This window comes from Ranitomeya variabilis, chromosome 6 (assembly GCF_051348905.1).
Source record: "Ranitomeya variabilis isolate aRanVar5 chromosome 6, aRanVar5.hap1, whole genome shotgun sequence".
Taxonomy (NCBI): Eukaryota; Metazoa; Chordata; class Amphibia; order Anura; family Dendrobatidae; genus Ranitomeya; species Ranitomeya variabilis.
Window position 1 is genome coordinate 16,290,558 of NC_135237.1, and position 26,773 is coordinate 16,317,330.

The following is a 26,773-nucleotide window of genomic DNA, read 5'->3' on the forward strand; positions in this document are numbered from 1 at the left end:
TGTATGATGGGGAGGGTGGAGACGCTGCGCTGTATGATGGGGAGGGTGGAGAACAGCGCTGTATGATGGGGAGGGTGGAGACGCTGCGCTGTATGTGGGGAGAGGGTGGAGCGTCACGCTGTATGTGGGGGAGGGTGGAGCGCCGCGCTGTATGTGGGGGAGGGTGGAGACGCCACGCTGTATGTGGATGAGGGTGGAGCGCCGCGCTGTATGTGCGGGAGGGTGGAGCGCCGCGCTGTATGTGCGGGAGGGTGGAGGCGCCGCGTAAGAGGTCAGATGGGACAGAGAGGGGTCTTATTAGGCACAGTTTAGTTTTTTGTAGGTGCAGCTGGAATAGGGTCACAGAGCAGCACAGAGTATTTCAGGAGACGAGTACTGATCCTGTGTGGGGGGTCTTTACATCATAGGAGTGGGGGCCTGATCGGCAGAGAGGAATGCAGAAGCCATCTGCTTGGCTCGGAGATACGCTGCAGTTACAGGCGCAGGCCATGGAGGAGGGTGGCGCTGTCTATGGAAAGATTACTGAGCCCTGTTCTTTCCCAGCACATCATAATTTATATCTGTATAATCTTCTGGGATTTGATGACTTCTATTATCCCACAGATCGTTCTCAATTTTCGGGAAGGAGCCAAGAGTCTTACGCTGGACAATGTGTCCACAGAGAGCGCCCCCCAGTGTCGGGGAGGATGCCCCTGCCAGCAGAGAGTGGTCAAGCAGGTGAGCAGTCCTGATGGGGCGTCTCGGATGATGGGGTGGCAGTACTGCATGGTGGAGCAGGACTCTATGAGAAGGCTTGGACCGCGGCCTCTGGTCCCGTCGTCTCGGCCGCTCGTGTCCCAATCTCGCTTCCTCGTACACGACCATCACACTTATTTCAGATCCTGAAATCCACAGATGATAAAAGTATGGCCGCATACGGTTGTGTGATGATTTCTCCAGTGGGGTTGGGGGACATAATTGGTAACGTCTTTCCCCTTCTCTCTACCAGGTTGTTCTCATCCTCCTGGATCACCCCCATGAATCAGCCGCATGTTCGTCATCATCTCAGGAATCTCCCCTCACTATAAGCGCCAGCAGCCAACCTGAAGGAAAATCTAAGCCCAGTGCCCCGGTCCATACGGCGAGACCAGTCCACGTGAGCACACAGACCAGTGCGGGCAGTGCGGAATCTCCCGAACCAATGGAGGGCGCCCCCACAACCAGCGAGGTCAGCTGCAGCCCGCGGGAGCAGATCTGTCCAGCCAGTGATCCTGCCTTCTCCGTACCAGATACGCCAACCCTACCGCCGTGCCCAGAGCGGAGCACCCAGGATGATGTGAGCGGAGGACAAGCCGGCATGGATTATCTGCCCCCCATCCTAGATGAGCTCCAAGGAGCCCCCGAAAGCCAGGACCAAGAAGATGGATCCAATGTGGACTCTCAGGTAACTGGGGCGCCGCCATATCCTGCGGTGATGTCATCAGGGGCTAAACTCCCGCGCTGTGCTGACATCATCGGGGGTTAGACTACTGCGCTGTGGTGACGTCATCAGGGGCTAGACTACCGCGCTGTCGTCGGGGGCTAAACTACTACGCTGTGGCGACGTCATCTGGGGTAGACTACCGCGCTGTGGCACCATCGTCGGGGGCAGTCTTTTTTTTTTTTTTTTTTTTTTTATATATGACAATCTAGTTTTATAATGGGGATCATTTTGAGGGTATTTGATTATATATTTTTTTTTTTTTATTGTTTTATGGATGCTGCGATATTTGATGATTTATTTTTTTTGTGATTAAGTTTGAAGTTTTTTTTTTTTTTTTTTTTTTTTTTTTGTGGTTTGATAATCATATTGAAGATCCCTGCTTGCTGATGGTGAATAGGACTATTCTAGTTCAGATAAAATATGGATGTCCTGGCAGAGTCCTGAGGATTTGTGACCGCGTGTGACTGTAGATAAATCTGTATGCGCTAATGCATCATAAGCACAAGCGTCTCTGCTGTATAGGACTCCAGGCTTAAAGGGGTGATCCTGCTCCGCTCCCTTCCTCTTCGGGGGTTAACGGGGCTCGCTGATGTCATGTCTACACATCTCGCTCACATATGCTTGGTGCAGACGCCTGCGTGGCGGCGGATATTTGCAGCCATGTCAGTTTACCTCCCAATGCAGAAGAGGCTGGAGCAGGATTAGCTTTACTATAACCGCTCTGCTGTGTGAGCGGGACGAGGATACGTTTTCATCATTTCACTGACAGCAAGCAGCAAGCTTATGGCAAGGAATAGACACTTAATCTATTACACAACTTTTTGTTTGTACATCTTTGCATCCTGCGTGTAGATTGATGACCTCCGATACTTCCCCCTATGTGACATTTCTGACCCTTCTACTGGTAGAATTATTATATCTCTGTATTACCAGATTGCTGATGACCAAACACCCAAACATCTCAGGAAATGTGAACCAAGACCAGAGACCCCCTCACAGCCCCCGATGTCTCCTCACAGCCGGCGAACCTGCAGACGGTTCTGTATAGATCCTTCTATAAACCAGGTGAAGTAATAAACTGCATTACAGGTGCTTCTCACAGAATTAGAATATCATCACAAAGTGAATTTATATTAATTCTTCAATACAAAAAGTGAATCTCCTATATTCTATAGAGTCATTACACACAGAGTGATCTATTTCACGTGTTTATTTCTGTTAATGTTGATGATTATGGCTTACAGCCAATGAAAACCTAAAAGTCATTATCTCAGTAAATTAGAATACTTTATAACACAAAAATTATTTTAAAGTCTGAAATGTTTTTCCTGAAATGTATGATCAGTAAATGCACTCAATACTCGATCTTTGTTCCTTCTGCATCAATTACTGCATCAATGCGGCGTGGCATGGAGGCGATCAGCCTGTGGCACTGCTGAGGGGTTATGGAAGCCCAGGTTGCTTTGATAGCAGCCTTCAGCTCGTCTGCATTGTTGGGTCTGGTGTCTCATCTTCCTCTTGACAATACTCCATAGATTCTCTATGGGGTTAAGGTCAGGCGAGTTTGCTGCCAATCAAGCCCAGTGATACTGTTGTTTTTACACCAGGTATTGGTCCTTTTGGCAGTGTGGACAGGGGCCAAGTCCTGCTGGAGAATGACATTTCCATCTCCAAAAAGCTTGTCGGCAGAGGGAAGCATGAAGTGCTCTAAAATGTCCTGGTAGACGGCTGCGCTGACTTTGGTCTTGATAAAACACAGTGGACCTACACCAGCAGATGACATGGCTCCCCAAACCATCACTGATTGTGGAGACTTCACAATCAAGAATATAACTAGTATTATACCGTCCCTTCGTTATAGTCGCTCGTTATAATCGCACATTTTGTGCCGCTTCCCTCCTGTACGGTACATACACATGTTCTGCGGTAATTTGTGTGTTGATCTCTTCTCTCCGTGCTCAGTGTGTTGGGGATCTGCTGGAGCAGTGCACTGTGCCGCTTCCTCCATGTGTCTCCGCTGCCGCCTCTTCCTCTCGGTGTCCCTGTATCTCAGCCCACCACCGTGTCAAGCAGGTAGGTGCAGATTTTGTCCCTTTATATAGATATTATTTCCTCCCTGGAGGAAGATTCAGTGTAATTTTCTCTTTCAGATTGTAGTGAATTTTGTGGAGCCGGAGAGCGCGGCAGTGAATGAAGACGTCCCCGCACCCTGCACTTCTTGTGACTTATCACCTCCTGTCGTCACATCCCGGCAGCACCAGGAAACGCAGGTAGGTCCTAGTCCTCTACATGGTATTACCTGTCTGTTATTGATCTGCAATGAGAGCTCCGCTTTCTGCTCTGAAGTTGGCACGGAGCATAATTTTCCCTTCATCCCATGAATCTTCTATAGACGGTGAATGCAGCAGTGGTCCTACATGCTCTTCTGTCCACCATGAGGACGAACGAGAGGCCTGGGGTCGTACCCCTTTTATCTATCCCTTTATTGATTTTCTGCCCGCTCTTGTGTTGCACGTTCTGTGCCTTCTCGCCTGCTGCTCACATGGATTCCTGGCGTTTTTGTCTTTCCAGACCCGTGATTGGTTTCTGCTGCCACAAAGAGCACAAAAAAATCCAAAGAGTTCGTCTCCTAGACCTCCGAAGAGTCGCAGCTGCCCCCCGGTTCTGAGCACCTGTGCTGCTCCAAAATGTCAGGTGATGCATTCTTCAGGTTATTGGTGAACCTTTGCACAGAGCCGTGTCCTAAGGATTAACCCATTAATGGCCTGTATTCTTGCACAGGAGGGCGAGATGGGCCCGGTCTATCCTCAGGACATCGGCGTCTGCCTGGAGAATAAGGTACTGCCCATCTTCCATGTGTAATCGTTCTGCAGGCAGTTGTAATGCCTCCGGAGGTTGGGAACTACTTGGGTAGACGTTGAAGCAACATAAAAGCCTGGAATAAGTAGCAAATGGCAATTCCCACTATATTGAGAACTGCTGCTGATGGGAGTTGTCGTTTTGCATTGTGCCATCATCACTTCTGCAGATACCAACACCGGTGATAATATTTGTGACATTGCCGTCTAAGCAATGACTTTGTTGGGAAGTGGCCTAAATAGCCGTTCCCCTTTTCACATATTATTTTGGGTGTTTGTGCTTTTCTTGCCACTTTTTTCTGACCTCTTCCTCTATATCTGCCATTCAGGTCACATTTGAAGACGTCGCCATATATTTCTCGAAGGAAGAATGGGAATTGCTTGGGAGCGAGGATAAGAACGTGTACAGGGAGGTGATGTCTGATAATTTCCAGTTTCTGATCTCCCTGGGTAAGTCGTTACAGCCAATGTACCCCATGTCATCCTATAGGTTCTGCTTGTCCTCATAGTACTTATTTTCTTTCCTCGCCCCAGGGAACTTACAGGAGAAACCCAACCTGGTGTTACAGATCGAGAACCAGGAGGAGAATCTGTGGGTAAATCTGGGATCCCCCAGAAGGATCTTTCTGCATGGTGAGTGCATTGATGGATAATGCCGTTTTCACCATTTTGCAGATCTCTGCTTGCTGTCAGTAAGTAGAAACATTTCTACCTTACAGTTCAGAAACTGTAAAGCTTTGCGTTCCGCATCATGCTGGTACGATTATTGGTATAGGTTAGTCATATGATATATGGTCATATATGCAGTTTCACAGAATTCTTGTTTTTACTTAAAACCAGAAAACCCTTTTTAGTTTAGTGATCAGACTCTGCTTTCTGCTATCAGAGGAGGATCCTCCGTGTCTCCTGGACCTGGATATGGATGGTGTCTGCGCGATGGTGAAGGATAATGGGGACACCTCACCCTGTACTGGGAGAGGTGAGATGTTTGGAGCCTTTCATGCCGCGGATGTGTGACATGGGATCATCGCCTCCTTGTCCTGCTCACCCTCACTACACTATTGCTTTCTGTTCAGAGTCTGCTGAGAGTAGTAGTCACCTCGGCGCCTTGATGCGTCTCGTGAACGAGATTCCAGGTTTCCTCTTGGGCAGCTCGGTCACCGATGGAAGCAGCTCTCCTGCCTGCAGCACAGAGGATCCCGGGAGCAGCCGGCCGCTGCTGGAAGGTGAGACGGGCGCCATGTTCTGTACATGGAGATTGTTTGTTTGTGTTTTCAAGATGGAAACGTTGGATTGTAGTCGGCGGTTTCTTTGTGATATCTGTGGGAATTTGGGAAAGCTAACGGCCACTTGGAGCACCACTGTGGATCTCAACGTTCCCCAAAGAAAGTGTAAAAAGAAAAAAAAAAAAAAAGAATCATAACATTGTTTGTTCTCCAAAATGTTAACAAAATGACATCTTGTCTCAGAAAAGAAAAAAGATAAGTTCTGAGTGGATCCATCGAAGGGAAAGTAAACAAGGAGTTTCACAAATGGGGACATAAAACAAACTTTGTTGTTTTTTTTTATTTGCCAAGTTTTGAATATTTAAAAAGTAGTAAGATATATTATATACACACATACATACTAGATGGTGGCCCGATTCTAACGCATCGGGTATTCTAGAATATGCATGTCCACGTAGTATATTGCCCAGCCACGTAGTTTATTGCCCAGCCACGTAGTATATCGCCCAGTGACATAGTATACAGCACAGAGCCACGTAGTATATTGCACAGCGAAGTAGTATACAGCGGACAGTCACGTAGTATATTGCACAGCCACGTTTGTCACAGGTTAAAAAATAAACATATACTCACCTTTCCGAGGGCCCATTTTAGTCCACGGCAGCTTCCGGTCCCAGGGTTGGTCTGAGCGCAGGACCTGTTATGACGTCGCGGTCACATGACCGTGACGTCATGGCAGGTCCTTCTGCCATACGATGTTTGCCACCGCAACCTGTAACGGAAGATGGCGGGCAGCGCGAGCGACTCAGCGGACTACAAAGGGTGAGTATAGCAGGGGTTTTTTTATTTATTATTTTTAACATTACATTTTGTACTATTGATGCCGCATAGGCAGCGTCAATAGCACAAAGTTGGGGACACACAGGGTTAATAGCGGCGGTAACGGAGTGCGTTACCCGCGGCATAACGCGGTCCATTACTGCCGGCATTAACCCTGTGTGAGCGCTGACCGGAGGGGTGTATGCGGGCGCCGGGCAGTGAGTGCGGGGAGTAAGGAGCGGCCATTTTTTTGCGGACTGTGCGCGTCGCTGATTGGTCGCCCGATTCTAACGCATCGGGTATTCTAGAATGTGTATGTCCACGTAGTATATTGCCCAGTTACATAGTATACAGCAGAGCCACATAGTATATTGCCCAGTGACGTAGTATACAGCACAGAGCCACATAGTATATTGCCCAGCCACGTATGACACAGGTTAAAAAAATAAAAAATAAACATATACTCACCTTCCGCAGGCGCGTTGTAGCACTGTCGCCTGTGTGGGGTGCAGGCGGCATCTTCCGGTCCCAGGGTGTGAGGACGTCGCGGTCTAGTGACCGTGTCGCGGTCACATGACCGTGACGTCACGGCAGGTCCTTTCCGCGCAGGACTTGTGATGACGTCGCGGTCACATGACCGTGCCGTCATGGCAGGTCCTTCTGCCAGACCATCCGTGCGACCGGAACGTGCCGGTTGCATCGCGAGGAGCGGGAAAGGCGGCGTAGGTGAGTATATAATCATTTTTTTATTTTTTTAATTATTTTTAACATTAGATGTTTTTACTATTGGCGCTGCATAGGCTGCATCAATAGTAAAAAAAAACTTGGTCACACAGGGTTAATAGCGGTAGCGGAGTGAGTTACCCGCGGCATAACGCGGTCCGTTACCGCCGGCATTAACCCTGTGTGAGCAGTGAGCGGAGGGGTGTATGCAGGCGCCGGGCAGTGAGTGCGGGGAGTAAGGAGCGGCCATTTTCTTCCGGACTGTGCGCGTCGCTGATTGGTTGCGGGAGCCATGACAGGCAGCTGGCGAGACCAATCAGCGAACGAATAACCGTTAGACAGAAGGACAGACGGAAGTGACCCCTAGACAATTATATAGTAGATAGATATATATAGATATATATGATATATATGTGTGTGTGTGTATATGTGTGTGTATATGTATATATATATATATATATATATATATATATATATATATATATATATATATATATATATATATATATATATATATATATATATAATGTATATTTGCTCGTGATCTGGTGGACTATCCCTCAGACACTAGGCACAAAACTGGCTTTTGACGTTAATGTTATTGGGGGACAGAGCCGTGGCTATCGTGGAAGACCAGGCCCTTTCGGGTGACCTCTCCTTCCTCGAGGACTGTCATGGCCTCTTGGGCGGTCAGGCTTCTGGCCGTCTCTGGTCATGTCCACAAGGCTGCCATCTTGTCCTCCATCCCCACCTTTGTCAAAGTCTACAAACTCCAGTCTACGGCTTCTGCCGCTGCATCATGAAGGCATTAATGACCGTACTTCATTCTGGGGTTGCACAGAGGATTTTTCTTGCAGAACATCCTGAAATGTTTTTCTAATTTGTGGATTTTATTGATTTAGTTAAAACGGAGGATCATACCCCTGCTTGTTCTCCAGCTTCTTCCCACGCTCCTATGAGCGAGACCCCAGAAGTCCTATCTGGTCTGGGGGTGCACAAGCTTGTGGAGCAAAGTAATGGCAAAATCGTGACCAAAGCAGAGAAACGTAAGTGTCCCAATCATGGCGGCTATGTAGCAATCCTGACCATTGCGCCGGGTGACTGATGTATGGCTTCTCTTCCAGCAGGGGTCGCTGTGAGTCAGTCCTCCAGGTACAGCGCGCCTGTCACTCATCTGCCCATGTCACCGTCCTGTATCAAGAGTGACCCATGCTCCAGCACCGAGGCCAGGCTGCGGATCAAGCAAGGTGGTTTTTAATATCAGAAATGGCATAAAGTTTTTCAGGCTTTTGCAAAATACACAGAATTGTCGGTCACGTTTATGACCAGTTATCTATGGACGGCATTATAGAAATTCCCTCTATCTGTTCCCACAGAAGAGTTTCCAACAGCCTGCAGTCCGGCTCACCCCCTGACTGCACCACAGAGACAGATCTTTCCTGTGAAGCCCAATATTTCCCATTTTCCAAAAATTCCCCTGTACAGTCCTGGCCCCCGGGACTGTGTGATTCCTGACCATGTCCTGAGACCCAGCAGCTCTGGAGGTGAGTGCGCCAGGTACACAGTGCTGTCGGTAGTAATTGGGGCAATGAAGCTAACCTCGCTGACTTGTCAGCAAACATACGACCATTGCGTCCTGTAAGGTTATGTGCACACCTAGAATGGTCCACTGCAGATTTTTCCACAGTGGATTTGATAAATCTGCAGGGCAAAAACGCTGCATTTTTACTGCAGAATTTACCGCGGTTTTACTGCGGATTTCACTGCGGTTTTACACCTGCGGTTTTCTATTGGAGCAGCTGTAAAACCGCTGCAGAATCCGCAGAAAGAAGTGACATGCTGCGGAATGTAAACCGCTGCGTTTCCGTGCGTTTTTTTCCGCAGCATGGGCACAGCGTTTATTATTTCCCATAGGTTTACATTGTATTGTAATGTAATGGGAAACTGCTGCGCACCCACAGCTGCGGAAACACTGCGGATCCGCAGCAAAATCCGCAACGCGTGCACAATACCCTTAGTCTTGTGACCCCGGTCAATCTTCTGGACGAAAAGTGTCGCAAAGTGGAGAAAATGAGACTAAACCTGTTTGCAAATATATTCTACCCTTCTGATCATAATCAACAGGTGGGACGTCGCTGAGCCGCTCAACAGCTGCTTCCCCCAGAAACCCGAGTGTTTCCCCTAATCATGGAGCAAACTGCACTGGTCTGGGGGAGCTGAAAATAAAAATAAAGCAAGGTCTGTATTTTATGTTCCACTAAGCCTCATCTTAGGGAATTGCAATTTATATAGTTCCCTGATATTTCTAAAACAAATGTCCATGTTGCATTACTTATCCTGTATTATACTCCAGAGCTGCACTCACTATTCTGCTGGTGCAGTCACTGTGTACATACTTTACATTACTGATCCTGGGTTACCTCCTGTATTATACCCCAGAGCTGCACTCACTATTCTGCTGGTGCAGTCACTGTGTACATACATTACATTACTGATCCTGAGTTACATCCTGTATTATACCCCAGAGCTGCACTCACTATTCTGCTGGTGCAGTCACTGTGTACATACATTACATTACTGATCCTGGGTTACCTCCTGTATTATACCCCAGAGCTGCACTCACTATTCTGCTGGTGCAGTCACTGTGTACATACATTACATTACTGATCTTGAGTTACCTCCTGTATTATACTCCAGAGCTGCACTCACTATTCTGCTGGTGCAGTCACTGTGTACATACATTACATTACTGATCCTGGGTTACCTCCTGTACTATATCCCAGAGCTGCACTCACTATTCTGCTGGTGCAGTCACTGTGTACATACATTACATTACTGATCCTGAGTTACCTCCTGTATTATACTCCAGAGCTGCACTCACTATTCTGTTGGTGCAGTCACTGTGTACATACATTACATTACTGATCCTGAGTTACATCCTGTATTATACCCCAGAGCTGCACTCACTATTCTGCTGGTGCAGTCACTGTGTACATACATTACATTACTGATCCTGAGTTACATCCTGTATTATACCCCAGAGCTGCACTCACTATTCTGCTGGTGCAGTCACTGTGTACATACATTACATTACTGATCCTGAGTTATTTCCTGTATTATACTCCAGAGCTGCACTCACTATTCTGCTGGTGCAGTCACTGTGTACATACATTACATTACTGATCCTGAGTTACCTCCTGTATTATATCCCAGAGCTGCACTCACTATTCTGCCGGTGCAGTCACTGTGTACATATATTACATTACTGATCCTGAGTTACATCCTGTATTATACTCCAGAGCTGCACTCACTATTCTGCTGGTGCAGTCACTGTGTACATACATTACATTACTGATCCCGAGTTACATCCTGTATTATACCCCAGAGCTGCACTCACTATTCTGCTGGTGCAGTCACTGTGTACATACATTACATTAGTGATCCCGAGTTACATCCTGTATTATCCTCCAGAGCTGCACTCACTATTCTGCTGGTGCAGTCACTGTGTACATACATTACTGATCCTGAGTTACCTCCTGTATTATACTCCAGAGCTGCACTCACTATTCTGCTGGTGCAGTCACTGTGTACATACATTACATTACTGATCCTGAGTTACATCCTGTATTATACTCCAGAGCGGCACTCACTATTCTGCTGGAGCATTCACTATGTACATACATTACATTACTGATCCTGAGTTACCTCCTGTATTATACCCCAAGAGCTGCACTCACTATTCTGCTGGTGCAGTCACTATGTACATACATTACATTACTGATCCTGAGTTACATCCTGTATTATACCCCAGAGCTGCACTCACTAATCTGCTGGTGCAGTCACTATGTACATACATTACATTACTGATCCTGAGTTACCTCCTGTATTATACTCCAGAGCTACACTCACTATTCTGCTGGTGCAGTCACTGTGTACATACATTACATTACTGATCCTGAGTTACATCCTGTATTATACTCCAGAGCTGCAATCACTATTCTGCTGGTGCAGTCACTGTGTACATACATTACATTACTGATCCCAAGTTACATCCTGTATTATACCCCAGAGCTGCACTCACTATTCTGCTGGTGCAGTCACTGTGTACATACATTACATTACTGTTCCTGAGTTACATCCTGTATTATACTCCAGAGCTGCACTCACTATTCTGCACTGTCATGGTGATGTAAGTAGATCTCAGTCACTGAAGGACGTTTTTTCCTTTTGCAGAGGATTCTGGGAGTGACAGAGACTTGTCCGAGTCCCCAATTTATGGTAGGAAGGCCTACCATCATCCGGGCTCCACTTCCACAGAGAGAGAGCACTGGCATGTGGCCGCTTCCCCCCTGAGATCCCCGTCAGGTAATGTGGCGATTGTCCTTGTCCCTTTCTGCATTATTGGGGGCTGTTGCACTGAGTTGGGGTCTCCACCTCCCGACTCATCAGATCCCTGAGATCGGCTGTTTTTTCACTACAGTTCTGCAGTTTTTGGCTTGGCTGTCATTGTCTCCAGCTCTGCTGCATTGTCTGTCGGAGTCTGAGGTCGTCTGACATCCTCTTGTCTCCTCAGATGCCCTTTGTGGCTGTTTGACATAATATATATAATATATTTTTTTGCAGACACCCCCCTGGGCAGCTCCCCCTTGCACAGACTGGTGAACTGCCTGAAGGAGATCTCTGCCGTCCGCCCGCGTCTTTACAACAGCACATGGTCCGCCTCACGATGGGGCGCAGGTAACTTTACTGCAGTGCTGTGAAATATGGAGGAAGGCCCACGGCAGTCTGACAGTGTTTATTCTGTTACTATAGAAGCCTCAGCCAGTTCCCCCCGGGACCCCCCAATACCTGCGCCTCTGCCCAATCCCTTCACTGTAGCAGTCGCCAATGGAGCGGCCCAGCTGAGGGGCGTAGAGCCCAGGACGTCAGATGGTCAGAATACCGGAGCTGGCAGAAATGGTGAGGAGCTGGGGCGAGTCCAGGGTGGGCGCCGGGGTTACTGCTTTTATTGGGCACTCACCTCTGTACTGTCATTGCTGCAGAGCCACACGTGGGCCCGGTCCCTCTGTCCGCCCTGGGGAAGTGTCTGGAGAAGATCCATTCCCGTATGTCCAGCGGTGGATCCCACAGCAGCGAGGAGTCCCGGAGGGCAGGACTGGGAGTGAAGAGGACCCACTCTGAGGGTAAGATGGCCGTAATCCTAGACGTCCTGTACCGGGTGCAGCTGCTCATGGAGGGGCCGCACTCAGGAAACATTAAGGGGAAGTCGCCAAACTGCACAACCCCCGGGTCAACTGAGAAGGGGCCTGATGAATCCCCCTGGACTTCCCATGCAAAGCCCGCGCTCTTCTCAGTAGCCTCTCTCCATTTCAGATGCGTCTTGTAGCTCTGCTGTCTTACGGGGTGTAAAGCGGCCCACCCTAGAGATGTCTGCCTCCTCCCGGCTTGTCAGCAGTTGTTCTCCCAGCCACCGTGATTTGTGGAGACCCCCAGAGGAGCTGCCTGGGACCCCCAGTAAGGGTAAGTGTCAACCCTGAATTGTTGTTTTTGCACTTCTGTTTGTTCCCTTTCATCTAAGAGCCAGAACCTTTTTATGTTCCCATCCCTGCAGCCGTATGGCGCCTGGTTTATGTGCAGCAAATTGTCGTTTTGAGTGAATCATTATTTTACCAAATATCCCCAAAAAACTGGTGAAAAACTGTATTTGGTTTGAGTCCCAGTTTTGAGTATTGTAACTCTTGTATACTTCCATCGTTGCGGCACGGCCTGCCTTTTTGCATGTTCTGGCGTTTTCATTGGTGCCATTTTGGGGGTATCTATGATATTTTGATCGTTTTTTAGCAGAATGAAATGTGATTTATTTCTTTTATTTTGTGGTCGGGGGGAACAAAGGGGGGTTTCATGCATTTTACTTATTTATATTTTTTTCTTCTAATTTTTCACTTGCTGTTTGATTACTTGTACGGTTTAGGGCAATAAGTCAGTATTCCAGCAGATAGTAAAAATCACAATCTCCTAAAAAGTTCAGGCTGTGGCGAAGCTTCACTGCCGCACCAAGATGGTGGCAATGGAGGCCTTCAGTGGGTCATTGGCTTCCATGGTAAACCATCAACATCCCACAATCGTCTGAACGGCTGCCCCTCTGGGATTCTGCCACTTAAAGGGTTTGTCCATTGTTAGGGCTAAACTTTGTAGTCACTGCAGACTGCCGGATGGTATCAGCTGGCGGGGCACACGGTCACCGTTCCCTTATGTCCCCCTGTTAGCTGACAGTCAAGTGACCGCATGTGTGCGATTTGCACCCCTTTGGTCACACATCGGCCGGTCTCATCAGGCTTCTCTCACTTCTCTTCTATCAAGGGAAGCCGATCACATCTTCTTGGCCTATGATCACATCGGGGAATTGTATTCCCGCACGCTGTCCCTATACCAGTCTGCAGTCACATAGCTCTTGGCCCAGGCTTGGACAATCCCTTTAAATGCACAGGAGCAGTATAACACAGCACCAGGCTGGAAGATGTAGTATGGAGCGTTAATATGGAAGGTGACAGCCTGGGATAGTGAACTCTCTGGGGTCTTCGGGGCACAGCTGCATACAGCCCCCTGCTCCGGACCCCGCACAGGACCAGACGTACAATCTTTAGATCCATCATAGAGATGCTATAAATGTGTAACTTTCATCATCCAGATCCATCTGTTGGAATCTCCCATTTGATGAGTGTCATGAACTGCGTGAGAAAGATTCCCAGGCGCCGGCTCAGCCCCTCTGTAAATGTCACGTCCCCCGCAGACACAGGCCGCTCCAGTGCACAAGGTACCTGCAGAGACGCGGGCGATGGCGGACAACACACATGAAGGTTGTATATCCATCACTGATTTCTAATATTCTTCCAGGAATTGTTACGGAGGTGAAAGTGAAGCAGGAGAAAGATGAAAAGCATCCATCGGAGAAATCCAGGCAGTGGATCCTGCCCCCGCAGAGTCCTGATGTCCCAACGCAGTCAGGTCAGCACCGTCCTCATCCTGCATGTGCCAGGCCTTCGCTTGGAGTGGATTCTCTGCAGCAATATTGATTGTGGGGTGTATGAAGGGTTAACTATCCGATCAGGCTGATCACGGTAGGATCCGTCATATAGTCATAGCACTAATTTAACCCTTTGCAGGATCCTTGGCCACAAACGTTCACCTAACAGGGCTGATGAGACTTATGGAGGAGATCCCGAGCACAGAGGCCAGTAACCCGTCCCGGGCCATGTACAGCATTGCTGTCGGTCAGTCCCTGGTCCGGAGAATGGACAGATCCAATCGCCTCTCCTCCTGTAATGGTGAGAAAGTGACTAGAAAGGGTTAATAGATTTTATTTTTCTCAAACACAGCAGTCTACCCCCCCCAAAAAAAACAACTTGTCCCTCGGGTCCAGCGCCTTACAGTGTAGGATGTGCCCCGTGGAGGAGGTTTGAAAAATAAAGTCTAATAGAAAGCTGCGGAACTTTTTCTTTTAATGTGACAAAGCTTTATTTAAACTGGAAACCCCTTGAGCCCCTTTTTCTTATGGTGCAGGTCATGCCCTCATGACAGGTTCAGCTCTGGAGGGCACGAAGTCTTAGGCCTCTTTCACACTTCCGTTTTTACAATCTGCACAGGATCCGTCAAAATGTTGAAATGACGGATCCTGTGCAGATTGTAAAAAGTGGGTGCACTTGGCCCGTTTTTCTGAAGGACCCGTCGAGGCTATGTGCACCTGTTGTGTATGCGTCTTCGCAGTGGTTTTCCGTTGTGAAAGCGCATACACAACACAATCCATGTTAAAAATCTCAATATTCTCACCTTCCAGCGTCCTGCGCAGTGTTACCGATGCTCCCGGCAGCTGCCATTCCCAGTAATGCCTTGCGTTACAATGACCTCTGACGTAGCGGTCTAGCGATACCGCAACATCATTGGGTCATTTCGCAAGGCATTACTGGGAATGGCAGCTGCCGGGAGCATCGCGAGCATCGGTAACACTGCGCAGGACGCTGGAAGGTGAGAATATTGTGATTTTTTTTTAATTTTTTTTCATTTTTAATATTGTATCTGGTTACTAAAAAGAGAGAGAATTTCCCTGATGGGAAATTCTTCCGCTCATGCTCAGTTTGAAAAGACGGCATCCGTCACTGGATTTCTGCTTTTGACAGTCAGTGACGGATCCTGCGCCCATAGGCCTCCATTATAGCCAACAACGGGCAACGCAGGATCCGTCGCTGAGCGATTTTCCGACGTGCAGAAAAAACATTTCTCCGCCTGACTGATAGCAATTTTACGACTGATCCAGTGCACGACGGATGAAACGTGTGACCATCCATCACAATCTGTCGCTAATACAAGTCAAAATAAAGCATCCTGCTGGCAAAATCGCAGGATCTGTTTTTTTTTTTCACAAAACGACGCATTATGACGGGAGATGAAAGACGTGATGGGGAAATCAGGGACCACCTTGATATATTCTTATAATACACATATATACAGAATATGTCTCAACATGTCCAAGCTCTAAGTCATTCTGCTGACACGTGATTATCAATTAGAATTGCTGACTATTGAAGTGTGAAAGAGGCCTTAAGGTACCTTCACACTGAACGATATCGCTAGCGATATGTGACGTTGCAGCGTCCTGGCTAGCGATATCGTTCAGTTTGACACGCAGCAGCGATCAGGATCCCGCTGTGATATCGCTGGTCGGAGCAGAAAGTCCAGAACTTTATTTCGTCGCTGGACTCCTGCAGACATCGCTGAATCGGTGTGTGTGACGCCGATTCAGTGATGTCTTCACTGGTAACCAGGGTAAACATCGGGTTACTAAGCGCAGGGCCGCGCTTACTAACCCGATGTTTACCCTGGTTACCAGCGTAAACGTAAAAAAACCCAAACAGTACATACTCACATTCCGGTGTCTGTCCCCCGGTAACGTCACCGCTGTGCTTTATGGCTGGCCGGCGCTGACAGTGCAGGGAAGCCGAACGCCGGGGGACAGACACCAGAATGTAAGTATGTAGTGTTTGTTTTTTTTACGTTTACGCTGGTAACCAGGGTAAACATCGGGTTACTAAGCGCAGCCTTGCGCTTAGCAACCCGATGTTTACCCTGGTTACCTGGGGACCTCGGCATCGTTGGTCGCTGGAGAGCTGTCTGTGTGACAGCTCTCCAGCGACCACACAGCGACGCTGCAGCGTTCGGGATCGTTGTCTAAATCGCTGCAGCGTCGCTAAATGTGACGGTACCTTTAGCTGTAAAGATTGAGATAGGAGATTTAGCTTTAGGATAAAAATGGCCATCCACATGGAGATCTACATCCATGCACACATTGGTCATTAGATGTGCAGGGGGCGGTCCGTCTCTCTCGGCGGGGCTGCGTTGCGCCCCTCTCGGCGGGGCTGCGTTGCGCCCCTCTCGGCGGGGCTGCGTTGCGCCCCTCTCGGCGGGGCTGCGTTGCGCCCCTCTCGGCGGGGCTGCGCTGCGCCCCTCTCGGCGGGGCTGCGTTGCGCCCCTCTCGGCGGGGCGGCGTTGCGCCCCTCTCGGCGGGGCGGCGTTGCGCCCCTCTCGGCGGGGCGGCGTTGCGCCCCTCTCGGCGGGGCGGCGTTGCGCCCCTCTCGGCGGGGCGGCGTTGCGCCCCTCTGGGCGGGGCGGCGTTCCGTCCCTCTGGGCGGTGTGCCCCCTCTGCTGTAATCTTCCCATCTCCTCTTTAGATGATGGTGGTTTCCAGGAGGAGCTGAATGATGGCACCATTGCATCTGTGGACTCTGTGTACAGTGATGACACCAGCTGGTCCTCAGAGAATGGTAACTGTTCACACCCCTTTCTTCTGCCATCATGTTGGTCTTAATGGTGAATGATCGGCCCAATAAAGGCTTCTGTTTCCTGATCCGCAGTTGACCCCTCATATTCGGCCATTGGTGGTCTGCAGAGGGTGGTGAGCGAGTTTGCTGAATTAGGATCAGTCAGTCCCCTCGTTGCAGTGGCTGCTCCTCCCGTCTCCAGCGTCCAGGAGGGAATCGCACTGAAGAAACCCAAGGACGCTTCAACCGGTGAGTGGGTATCGCAGCTTCTTCCTGCTAGCAGTGACTCTGGTGATCACTTGGGATAGAGGAGCTGCACCCGGCAATGTCACCCCGTGATTGACAGCTGCCTCCAGCGCTGGACAAACCTCCCGACTGTCAGTTTCCTGCGCTGCTCCTTTTGGCACCAATCACCCTACAGTCGGCAGGGCTGGCAGCTATTGGGGTGTAATAAGGGTATCGTCTGCAGTTTGCACTTTTTCCCAGTCCACCTACTCTGCACTTGTATGTGACCTTCTGAATAATCTCTGCAGCTTCCACCTCCCGACTGAATGACAACGTGAAGCAGTCGCCCCGGGAGGCTGCGGGGATTGCACACAGCGCCTGCTCTACCGAGAATGGTGAGACATTAAGATCTTCCTGGATAAGTGAGTGCAGTTCAGGCCCTTGTATTGCCTAATGCTTCATATTTCAGGGGAAGCGGCAACTGCAGCGATTCGCGGCCTGCAGAAAGTTGTCCATGGCTTTGTAGAACAAGAGTGTGTGAGTCCGATAACTGCTGTCAGAATCGCGACCCCGACTCCCAGCTTAGGCCCCTGGGACTATTCTGGGAAGAAGTTTGGTCCGGAGGAAGAAGGTAACAATGCCATAATGATAATATGGGTATTGCCAGATTCCGGTTTCTAGGCTCAGTCCGCTCCCCCACCCCCTGCTTTGCCTGCTCGACTAGCCCTGGCCTGCCCGTTCTCGCCTCTCCCACTCTGCCCGCCCGTCAAGTCCTGGTCTCGCCCACCCGCACTGCCTGCCTGTCTAGGCCCAGTGTCGCCCACCCACACTGCCCGCTTTCTAGGCCCAGTGTCGCCCACCCGCACTGCCTGCCCATCTAGGCCCGGTCTGGCCCCTTCTGCCTGTCCAGGCCCGGGGTAGCCCACCCGCACTGCCTGCCTGTCTAGGCCCAGTGTCGCCCATCCACACTGCCCGCTTTCTAGGCCCAGTGTCGCCCACCCGCACTGCCTGCCCATCTAGGCCCGGTCTGGCCCCCTCTGCCTGTCCAGGCCCGGGGTAGCCCACCCGCACTGCCTGCCTGTCTAGGCCCAGTGTCGCCCATCCACACTGCCCGCTTTCTAGGCCCAGTGTCGCCCACCCACACTGCCTGCCCATCTAGGCCCGGTCTGGCCCCCTCTGCCTGTCTAGGCCCGGGGTAGCCCACCCGCACTGCCTGCCTGTCTAGGCCTAGTGTCGCCCACCTGCACTGCCTGCCCGTCTAGGCCCGGTCTGCCCCCTCCCACTCTGCCTGCCGGTCTAGTCCAAGTCTGGCCCATCTGCTCTGCCTGCCCATCTAGGCCCGGTCTGGCCCCTTCACTCTGCCTGCCTGTCTAGGCCCGGGGTGGCCCAGCTGCACTCCCTGTTCGGTCTGGCCCTGTTGTGTTCAGGTTGTGTGTATGCATCCTTATTACGTGTTGTCTTTTACCACAGCTCCGTCACCCCATCTCCAGGGCTCCTCTCCAGCACCGATCAGTCACTATCTGTGTGATTCTGGAAAATGGCTCTCTGAACCGGGTAAAACCTTGTTTCCAGTGGATCTGTCCCGGTACTTGCCATCCACATCTCCCCTCTGATCTGACTTTTCCTGTATGTGTCTCTCCATCCTCACAGACCCCTCTTACTCAGCTCTCAGTGGTCTCCAGAAAGTAGTGAATGGCTTCTCGGAGATGAGCTGCGTCAGCCCCTTCTCTGCAGTCAGTACCCCAGTCAGCGACAGCACAGTGGAGGTTTCCATCCAGCGGAAGAGCGATGCCCCAGCACTGGGTGAGATGAGTGCCCGAGGCCTGCGCTAGGCACAGCATGGTCACCGTTCTGTCTGGGTCTTCTGATAGCCATGTCATGGACGGGCGGCACAAAATATGGCAGCTTGTGCATCTCTGGTCTCCCAACATGTAAAGATTTCCTACATTGAAAACTCTGAATCTCACCAGCTGTACAACCGGCACAGTGCCTTCTCCAATCCTAGGGCAATTATGTTACTGCCTACAATTACAGCAATATCTGTACTCAGTAGTCCCGTCGAGTCCTCCAGGGTGGCAGCTGCTCCTTGCTCTGGCTATTAGAGGGGTCTGTAGCCATGTCTAGGCTCTTGGGTCCAGCGACCCTGATGACTAATGTTCCTTTCCTCGCTGCACAGATTTAGTGTCCTCCACTCTCACCGGTCAGAAGAATGTGATAAATGGGGCCCCTGATGCCAACTACCTGAGCCCCCTCAGAGTAGCCAGTGTGTCCAGCGAGAGCGATGCCGGCCTGAGCATAAAGAGCAGAGGTGAGCAGTCGTCATGTTTTGCATAGTTATCACTTATGTTATAGACGGCACTAAGGACCCCAAACTTTTGCGGTGACTGCAGCTAATCCCTCCAGAGTACCTCCAGGTAGGATTGTGGGAGCGATGCCCATCAGATGCGCAGTAATGACTCTTGCCAGGAGACTTATAGCTGGTGCCAGTGGTTGCATTTCTTTTCCTTGCACCAGTTTTGATAAATTCCCCCTTTCCATTGGTTTTGTGAAGATGAGGGGATTTGACATTCCTTTCTAGAAGACTGGGTTTGTAAATTAACCCAATGTTCTTTCTTTCCACAGATGAAACCTCACAAAAATGCTTGACTGTAAAGCACAGACCGACCACCATGACTGTACCCAGTAAGTTCCTTCCAAAATATCTTTTTAGCACACACTAATTTGACTATCTCTCACATGGACCAGCCATGACAACTAGCGTCTTTTAGTTGCATCCATCTTTTCAAGACAGCAAGTGCCACTCCATCCTACGTCTGAGCCACTGATGAAGGTCACCAAGCTTGGATCTGCTCTCAGGTATCCTCGTATCATCATTACCATAGACGTAGAATGGAGTAGCAGGGCACTTGTGAAACCTGCCGCTCCCATCAAAATGTCCTGGCCGTGACCCCACCGCCCAGGAGAGAATAGGAGACACAAGACCATATTTCTGACAATCGGTGGGCCGGCGCCGATCCAATAGTTGTCACCTTTTACTCTGCGCAAGTGGTGCGTTCCCCTCCAAGTCATCAGTTTATGAGTGATGGCTTATAGTTGCTATTCCCCAGATCAGGGTGTCGTGACTTTTGCACCAGCTTCTCTGCACCCGCATTCCGATGCCACAGAAATTCCATTTGAGGGAGACTTTTGAGCTAGGCTGTAATGGCTGCGACAGGAGACTGGTAACTTGTCCATATTTGGATTATTCAAGGAGCATTTTCTGTAATATTTTTTTCTATTTTTTTTCCCTTTTTCCTAAGGCCACAATGACTCTGAACAGTCACATAGCTCATGCAGCACCCCGGCAGCCACCAGCAACCAGTGCATCGACTTGACACAAGAGGAGGAGGCGGCAGTGTGCACCAAAAACAGGAGTGCGGCACCGGAGAGAAGGCAGAAAACCAGAGAAGGTAAAGACCTCAACAACGAGTTCACACGGGCGGATACTCTGGGATTTTCTGTCCAGACTTGCAGCCTGGGAACATCCACAGTATATTACAGTAGTAGCAAATTGGACGGGTGCTCAGCAATGTCTACACCCGCAAAAGATAAAGGGACACTGCCCCTCCTGGTGCAATAATCCCAGTATAAGATGGAAATGTCGGTCGACCAGAGGTGGAGGTGCTCACCTGGGGCTCTGCAATTACAGCCATAACCCACGTAAAGACCTCTAGAATTATGGGCTGTCATCTGCTGCCCCTTTCCTGGGCAATGATGGACAAACAACCAAACAGGACACAACGATAAAGTAGAAAATACAGGATAATGGGTGAAGAGAGGGGAAAAGAAGCTGAGGTGAAGATGGGAGAGCGGGAAGGAGCTGAAGCGATTGGGAAGGAGCTGAGGAAAGATGGTAGGAGAGAGCGAGGAGCTAAGGAAAGATAGTAGGAGAGAGCGAGGAGGTGAGGAAAGATGGTAGGAGAGAGCAAGAAGGAGCTGAGGAAAGATGGTAGGAGAGAGCGAGGAGCTAAGGAAAGATAGGAGAGCGAGGAGCTGAGCAAAGATGGTAGGAGAGAGCGAGCAGGAGCTGAGGAAAGATGGTAGGAGAGAGCGAGCAGGAGCTGAGGAAAGATGGTAGGAGAGAGCGAGGAGGAGCTGAGGAAAGATGGTAGGAGAGAGCGAGGAGGAGCTGAGGAAAGATGGTAGGAGAGAGCGAGGAGGAGCTGAGGAAAGATGGTAGGGGAGGGCGAGGAGGAGCTGAGGAAAGATGGTAGGAGAGAGCGAGCAGGAGCTGAGGAAAGATGGTAGGAGAGCGCGAGCAGCAGCTGAGGAAAGATGGTAGGAGAGAGCGAGCAGGAGCTGAGGAAAGATGGCAGGAGAGAGCGAGGAGGAGCTGAGGGAAGGAGCTGATGAAAGATGGTAGGAGAGAGCGAGGAGGAGCTGAGTAAAGATGGTAGAAGAGAGCAAGCAGGAGCTGAGGAAAGATGGTAGGAGAGCGAGCAGCAGCTGAGGAAAGATGGTAGGAGAGAGCGGGAAGGAGCTGAGGAAAGATGGTAGGAGAGAGCAAGCAGCAGCTGAGGAAAGATGGTAGGGGAGAGCGGGCAGGAGCTGAGGAAAGATGGTAGGAGAGAGCGGGCAGGAGCTGAGGAAAGCTGTTAGGGGAGAGCGGGCAGGAGCTGAGGAAAGATGGTAGGAGAGAGCGAGAAGGAGCTGAGGAAAGCTGGCAGGGGAGTGTGGGAAGGAGCTGAGGAAAGCTGGTAGGAGAGAGCGAGCAGCAGCTGAGGAAAGATGGTAGGAGAGAGCGAGCAGCAGCTGAAGAAAGATGGTAGGGGAGAGCGGGCAGGAGCTGAGGAAAGATGGTAGGAGAGAGCGAGCAGCAGCTGAGGAAAGATGGTAGGGGAGGGCGAGGAGGAGCTGAGGAAAGCTGGTATGGGAGAGCGGGCAGAAGCTGAGGAAAGATGGCAGGAGAGCGTGAGCAGCAGCTGAGGAAAGATGGTAGGAGAGAGCGAGCAGCAGCTGAGGAAAGATGGTAGGGGAGGGCGAGGAGGAGCTGAGGAAAGCTGGTATGGGAGAGCGGGCAGGAGCTGAGGAAAGATGGCAGGAGAGCGTGAGCAGCAGCTGAGGAAAGATGGTAGGGGAGGGCGAGGAGGAGCTGAGGAAAGCTGGTATGGGAGAGCGGGCAGAAGCTGAGGAAAGATGGCAGGAGAGCGTGAGCAGCAGCTGAGGAAAGATGGTAGGAGAGAGCGAGAAGGAGCTGAGGAAAGATGGTAGGGGAGGGCGAGGAGGAGCTGAGGAAAGATGGTAGGAGAGAGCGAGCAGGAGCTGAGGAAAGATGGTAGGAGAGAGCGAGCAGGAGCTGAGGAAAGCTGGTATGGGAGAGCGGGCAGGAGCTGAGGAAAGATGGTAGGAGAGAGCGAGCAGGAGCTGAGGAAAGATGGTAGGAGAGCGCGAGCAGCAGCTGAGGAAAGATGGTATGGGAGAGCGGGCAGGAGCTGAGGAAAGATGGTAGGAGAGAGCGAGAAGGAGCTGAGGAAAGATGGTAGGAGAGAGCGAGCAGGAGCTGAGGAAAGATGGTATGGGAGAGCGGGCAGGAGCTGAGGAAAGATGGTAGGAGAGAGCGAGCAGGAGCTGAGGAAAGATGGTAGGAGAGCGCGAGCAGCAGCTGAGGAAAGATGGTATGGGAGAGCGGGCAGGAGCTGAGGAAAGATGGTAGGAGAGAGCGAGGAGGAGCTGAGGAAAGATGGTAGGAGAGCGCGAGCAGCAGCTGAGGAAAGATGGTATGGGAGAGCGGGCAGGAGCTGAGGAAAGATGGTAGGAGAGAGCGAGAAGGAGCTGAGGAAAGATGGTAGGAGAGAGCGAGGAGGAGCTGAGGAAAGATGGTAGGAGAGCGCGAGCAGCAGCTGAGGAAAGATGGTATGGGAGAGCGGGCAGGAGCTGAGGAAAGATGGTAGGAGAGAGCGAGCAGGAGCTGAGGAAAGATGGTAGGAGAGCGCGAGCAGCAGCTGAGGAAAGATGGTATGGGAGAGCGGGCAGGAGCTGAGGAAAGATGGTAGGAGAGAGCGAGGAGGAGCTGAGGAAAGATGGTAGGAGAGAGCGAGAAGGAGCTGAGGAAAGATGGTAGGGGAGGGCGAGGATGAGCTGAGGAAAGATGGTAGGAGAGAGCGAGCAGGAGCTGAGGAAAGATGGTAGGAGAGAGCGAGCAGGAGCTGAGGAAAGATGGTAGGAGAGAGCGAGCAGGAGCTGAGGAAAGCTTGGTATGGGAGAGCGAGCAGGAGCTGAGGAATGATGGTAGGAGAGAGCGGGCAGGAGCTGAGGAATGATGGTAGGAGAGAGGGAAGGAGCTGAAGAAAGATGCTCCTCTTTACATCTCCCCACCCATCTCCTAAGCTTTTTTTTTTCCCTCCTCCCATCTTTCCCTGGCTCCTTTTAGCCCTCTTCTACTTTTTTTCGGCTCCCCCACCCTCTTTCCTTGGTTCCTCCGCTTCTTCCCCCACTTTCCTTGGCTCTTTTCTGCCGCTCTCCACCCATCTTTCCCTGGCTCCATCCTTTCTAACCTTTACACCTCTCCACCCTTCTATCCATCGTCTCCCCTTACATCTTTGCTCTTTCGCATTAGACCTTTGCCTTTGATTATAAACGTTTTATTCTTTCTCATTAATATTTACAGATCCGTTGTTATCATATCAATGTTAATGTCTTGTGTTTTTAATTGCACATTTTGCTACGCTGCCTCTGTTACACTAATTCATTCAGAGGTCGACCCTTTTTTTTCCCCCCATTTCCACCATGTGCCTGTGCACTTTACTGTATTTGACCTGAAGATATGAGCTTGGTAATGTAACGTGCAGCCTGAACGTCTTGCTGATAACCGATGGCTGACTACATCTCGTATTCTATGGACGGTCATTACCAGCAGTGCACATGTCCTGAATTTTCTGTTATATTGTTGGGTGTCTGCACCCGACTTCTTGTGATGACGTCTCGTCTTACGTGACCTCTGCAGACAATCACATGGGAAGAGATGTCTTCAGCAGGGTTATCCAGAGGTTGTCAGAAGACCAGTCTAACGTTCCCTTGACAGGCGACTATAGTGTTTTTATTTTACCCTTTGCACTAGACAGAGCTGTTACAATGTATCAGTCAGGGGTTCAGTTGTTGTAGCACACAATCCTAATAGGGTAACACAAGCTGTCTGTCTCGTAGCTCGACACTCAGAATTACCCGGTAACCGACCAGAAAATGTAGTAGGAAACAGAAACAGACATACAGGAAGAAACCGGACCTCTTGTAACCAGCTGATCGATCTGACTGTAGAGGATGAAACGCAAACTAAACCCAAAATATCAAGCTCCGAGGTGACACGAAAACTAAGTCATGCAGGTAACAAGCAGCAAGATTGTGTTTTGTGGGCTGCGTTCCCACCCGGGCTCGTCTATGTGGGCTGCGTTCCCATCCGGCCTCGTCTTTGTGGGCTGCGTTCCCATCCGGCCTCGTCTTTGTGGGCTGCGTTCCCATCCGGCCTCGTCTTTGTGGGCTGCGTTCCCATCCGGCCTTGTCTTTGTGGGCTGTGTTCCCATCCGGCCTCGTCTTTGTGGGCTGCATTCCCATCCGGCCTCGTCTTTGTGGGCTGCGTTCCTATCCGGCCTTGTCTTTGTGGGCTGCGTTCCCACCCGGGCTCGTCTATGTGGGCTGCGTTCCCATCCGGTCTCGTCTTTGTGGGCTGCGTTCCCATCCGGCCTCGTCTTTGTGGGCTGCGTTCCTATCCGGCCTCATCTTTGTGGGCTGCGTTCCCATCCGGCCTCGTCTTTGTGGGCTGCATTCCCATCTGGTCTCTTTGTGGGCGGCGTTCCCACCCGGGCTCGTCTTGCGTTCCCATCCGGCCTCGTCTTTGTGGGCTACGTTCCTATTCGGCCTCGTCTTTGTGGGCTGCGTTCCCATCCGGCCTCGTCTTTGTGGGCTGCGTTCCCATCCGGCCTCGTCTTTGTGGGCTTCGTTCCCATCCGGCCTAGTCTTTGTGGGCTTCGTTCCCATCCGGCCTCGTCTTTGTGGGCTGCGTTCCCATCCGGCCTCGTCTTTGTGGGCTTCGTTCCCATCCGGCCTCGTCTTTGTGGGCTGCGTTCCCATCCGGCCTCGTCTTTGTGGGCTGCGTTCCCATCCGGCCTCGTCTTTGTGGGCTGCGTTCCCATCCGGGCTTGTCTTTGTGGGCTGCGTTCCCATCCGGCCTCGTCTTTGTGGGCTGTGTTCCCATCCGGCCTCGTCTTTGTGGGCTGCGTTCCCATCCGGCCTCATCTTTGTGGGCTGCGTTCCCATCCGGTCTCGTCTTTGTGGGCTGCGTTCCCATCCGGCCTCGTCTTTGTGGGCTGTGTTCCCATCCGGCCTCGTCTTTGTGGGCTGCGTTCCCATCCGGCCTCATCTTTGTGGGCTGCGTTCCCATCCGGCCTCGTCTTTGTGGGCTGCGTTCCCATCCGGCCTCGTCTTTGTGGGCTGCGTTCCTATCCGGCCTCGTCTTTGTGGGCTGCGTTCCCATCCGGGCTCGTCTTTGTGGGCTGCGTTCCCATCCAGCCTATTTTCTGATGACAAGTGGGGAACAACTTATTTTAACCCCTTCACCCCCATGCCTATTTTCACCTTTATGACCAGGCCAAATTTTCCAATTCTGACCAATGTCACTTGGAAGTTATAACTTTGGAACATTTCAACGGTTCCCACTGATTCTGAGGTTTTCTCATGACCTATTGTAATTCATGATAGTGGTAAAATTCCTTCGATATGACTTGCTTTTATTTGAGTATAAAATGGAAATTTGGCAATTTTCAAACTTTTTATGCCCTTAAATTAGAGAGATATGTCACACAAAATAGTTAAATAACATTTCCCACATGTCTACTTTACATCAGGACAATTTTTTTAAACATATATTTTTTTGCATTCAGAAGTTAAAAGTTGACCAGCGACTTCTCATTTTTTCAACAAAATTTACACAACCATTTTTTTTAGGGACCACCTCACATTTGCAGTGATTATGAGGGGTCTATATGATAGAAAATACCCAAAACTGACTAACTGGTACAGTTGTCAGTGATTGGCCAATACTGATAGACCCTTAAAGGGGTGGGGGAGAATGTTTCAGGTGTTGTAATATTGCTTTTTTTTTTGGGGGGGGGGGGGGGGCTCATTGCTGGAACTTCCTCATTTTATGTGTCTGTGGACGCCCCCCGTTCTGTCTGCAGCCCCTGATTGTGGCCGTAATGTTCCTCTTCCCAGGTATGAGGCTCCATCCACCTCTTGCTGAGAGGCACAGACGCGTCGTTAAGTTATCCAAGGCTCCATGTGGCCAATTGGACAAACCGCTGGACCCAGGGGCATCGGGCTCCAACAGAGGGGGTAGTTATGGCTGAGCGGCCGTGTCTGACGCTGACCATGGATGGAAATAACAGACCGGACTAATGTAGTCTCCTTTTTCTTCTCTCCAGCGGTTCCTGCTGTCAATGAACATCTTAGTGGACTGGAGAAGCTCCTGAGTGGCGTCCCAACGTTCCCCCCAGCGAGCAGACCCAGCGGGCAGGCCCTGGGCGGGAGCTGGTGGTTTAAGAGCACATCGTCTCCCGGTAGCAATCACTGATCATCTACCTGTATCCGAGAGTCTACAGCACCATCAGTAACAATACA

The 26,773-nt window shown here is 50.5% G+C and overlaps 1 protein-coding gene across 3 annotated transcripts in view; it reads left to right on the forward strand.

Annotated features, from left to right (window-relative positions):
- The window catches only part of LOC143781358 (uncharacterized), a 37,416-nt gene that overhangs the window by 8,089 nt on the left and 2,554 nt on the right, over positions 1-26,773 (forward strand). For 2 of the 3 annotated variants that reach the window (XM_077267924.1, XM_077267923.1), the window contains exons 5-39: positions 604-717; positions 989-1,423; positions 2,396-2,527; positions 3,425-3,535; positions 3,613-3,732; positions 4,034-4,156; positions 4,244-4,300; positions 4,650-4,770; positions 4,855-4,953; positions 5,207-5,299; positions 5,397-5,546; positions 7,991-8,134; positions 8,213-8,335; positions 8,465-8,632; positions 9,213-9,326; positions 11,322-11,453; positions 11,712-11,825; positions 11,901-12,047; positions 12,131-12,271; positions 12,462-12,608; positions 13,777-13,902; positions 13,983-14,093; positions 14,252-14,413; positions 16,811-16,903; positions 16,994-17,149; positions 17,434-17,520; positions 17,595-17,756; positions 18,596-18,679; positions 18,776-18,928; positions 19,302-19,433; positions 19,748-19,807; positions 20,425-20,574; positions 24,308-24,484; positions 26,369-26,488; positions 26,578-26,712. In XM_077267924.1, coding sequence (XP_077124039.1) covers positions 604-717; positions 989-1,423; positions 2,396-2,527; positions 3,425-3,535; positions 3,613-3,732; positions 4,034-4,156; positions 4,244-4,300; positions 4,650-4,770; positions 4,855-4,953; positions 5,207-5,299; positions 5,397-5,546; positions 7,991-8,134; positions 8,213-8,335; positions 8,465-8,632; positions 9,213-9,326; positions 11,322-11,453; positions 11,712-11,825; positions 11,901-12,047; positions 12,131-12,271; positions 12,462-12,608; positions 13,777-13,902; positions 13,983-14,093; positions 14,252-14,413; positions 16,811-16,903; positions 16,994-17,149; positions 17,434-17,520; positions 17,595-17,756; positions 18,596-18,679; positions 18,776-18,928; positions 19,302-19,433; positions 19,748-19,807; positions 20,425-20,574; positions 24,308-24,484; positions 26,369-26,488; positions 26,578-26,712 — 4,693 coding nt within the window. The remainder of the gene's footprint in view (positions 1-603; positions 718-988; positions 1,424-2,395; positions 2,528-3,424; positions 3,536-3,612; positions 3,733-4,033; positions 4,157-4,243; positions 4,301-4,649; positions 4,771-4,854; positions 4,954-5,206; positions 5,300-5,396; positions 5,547-7,990; positions 8,135-8,212; positions 8,336-8,464; positions 8,633-9,212; positions 9,327-11,321; positions 11,454-11,711; positions 11,826-11,900; positions 12,048-12,130; positions 12,272-12,461; positions 12,609-13,776; positions 13,903-13,982; positions 14,094-14,251; positions 14,414-16,810; positions 16,904-16,993; positions 17,150-17,433; positions 17,521-17,594; positions 17,757-18,595; positions 18,680-18,775; positions 18,929-19,301; positions 19,434-19,747; positions 19,808-20,424; positions 20,575-24,307; positions 24,485-26,368; positions 26,489-26,577; positions 26,713-26,773) is intronic. The other variant, XM_077267925.1, reaches the window with a different exon arrangement.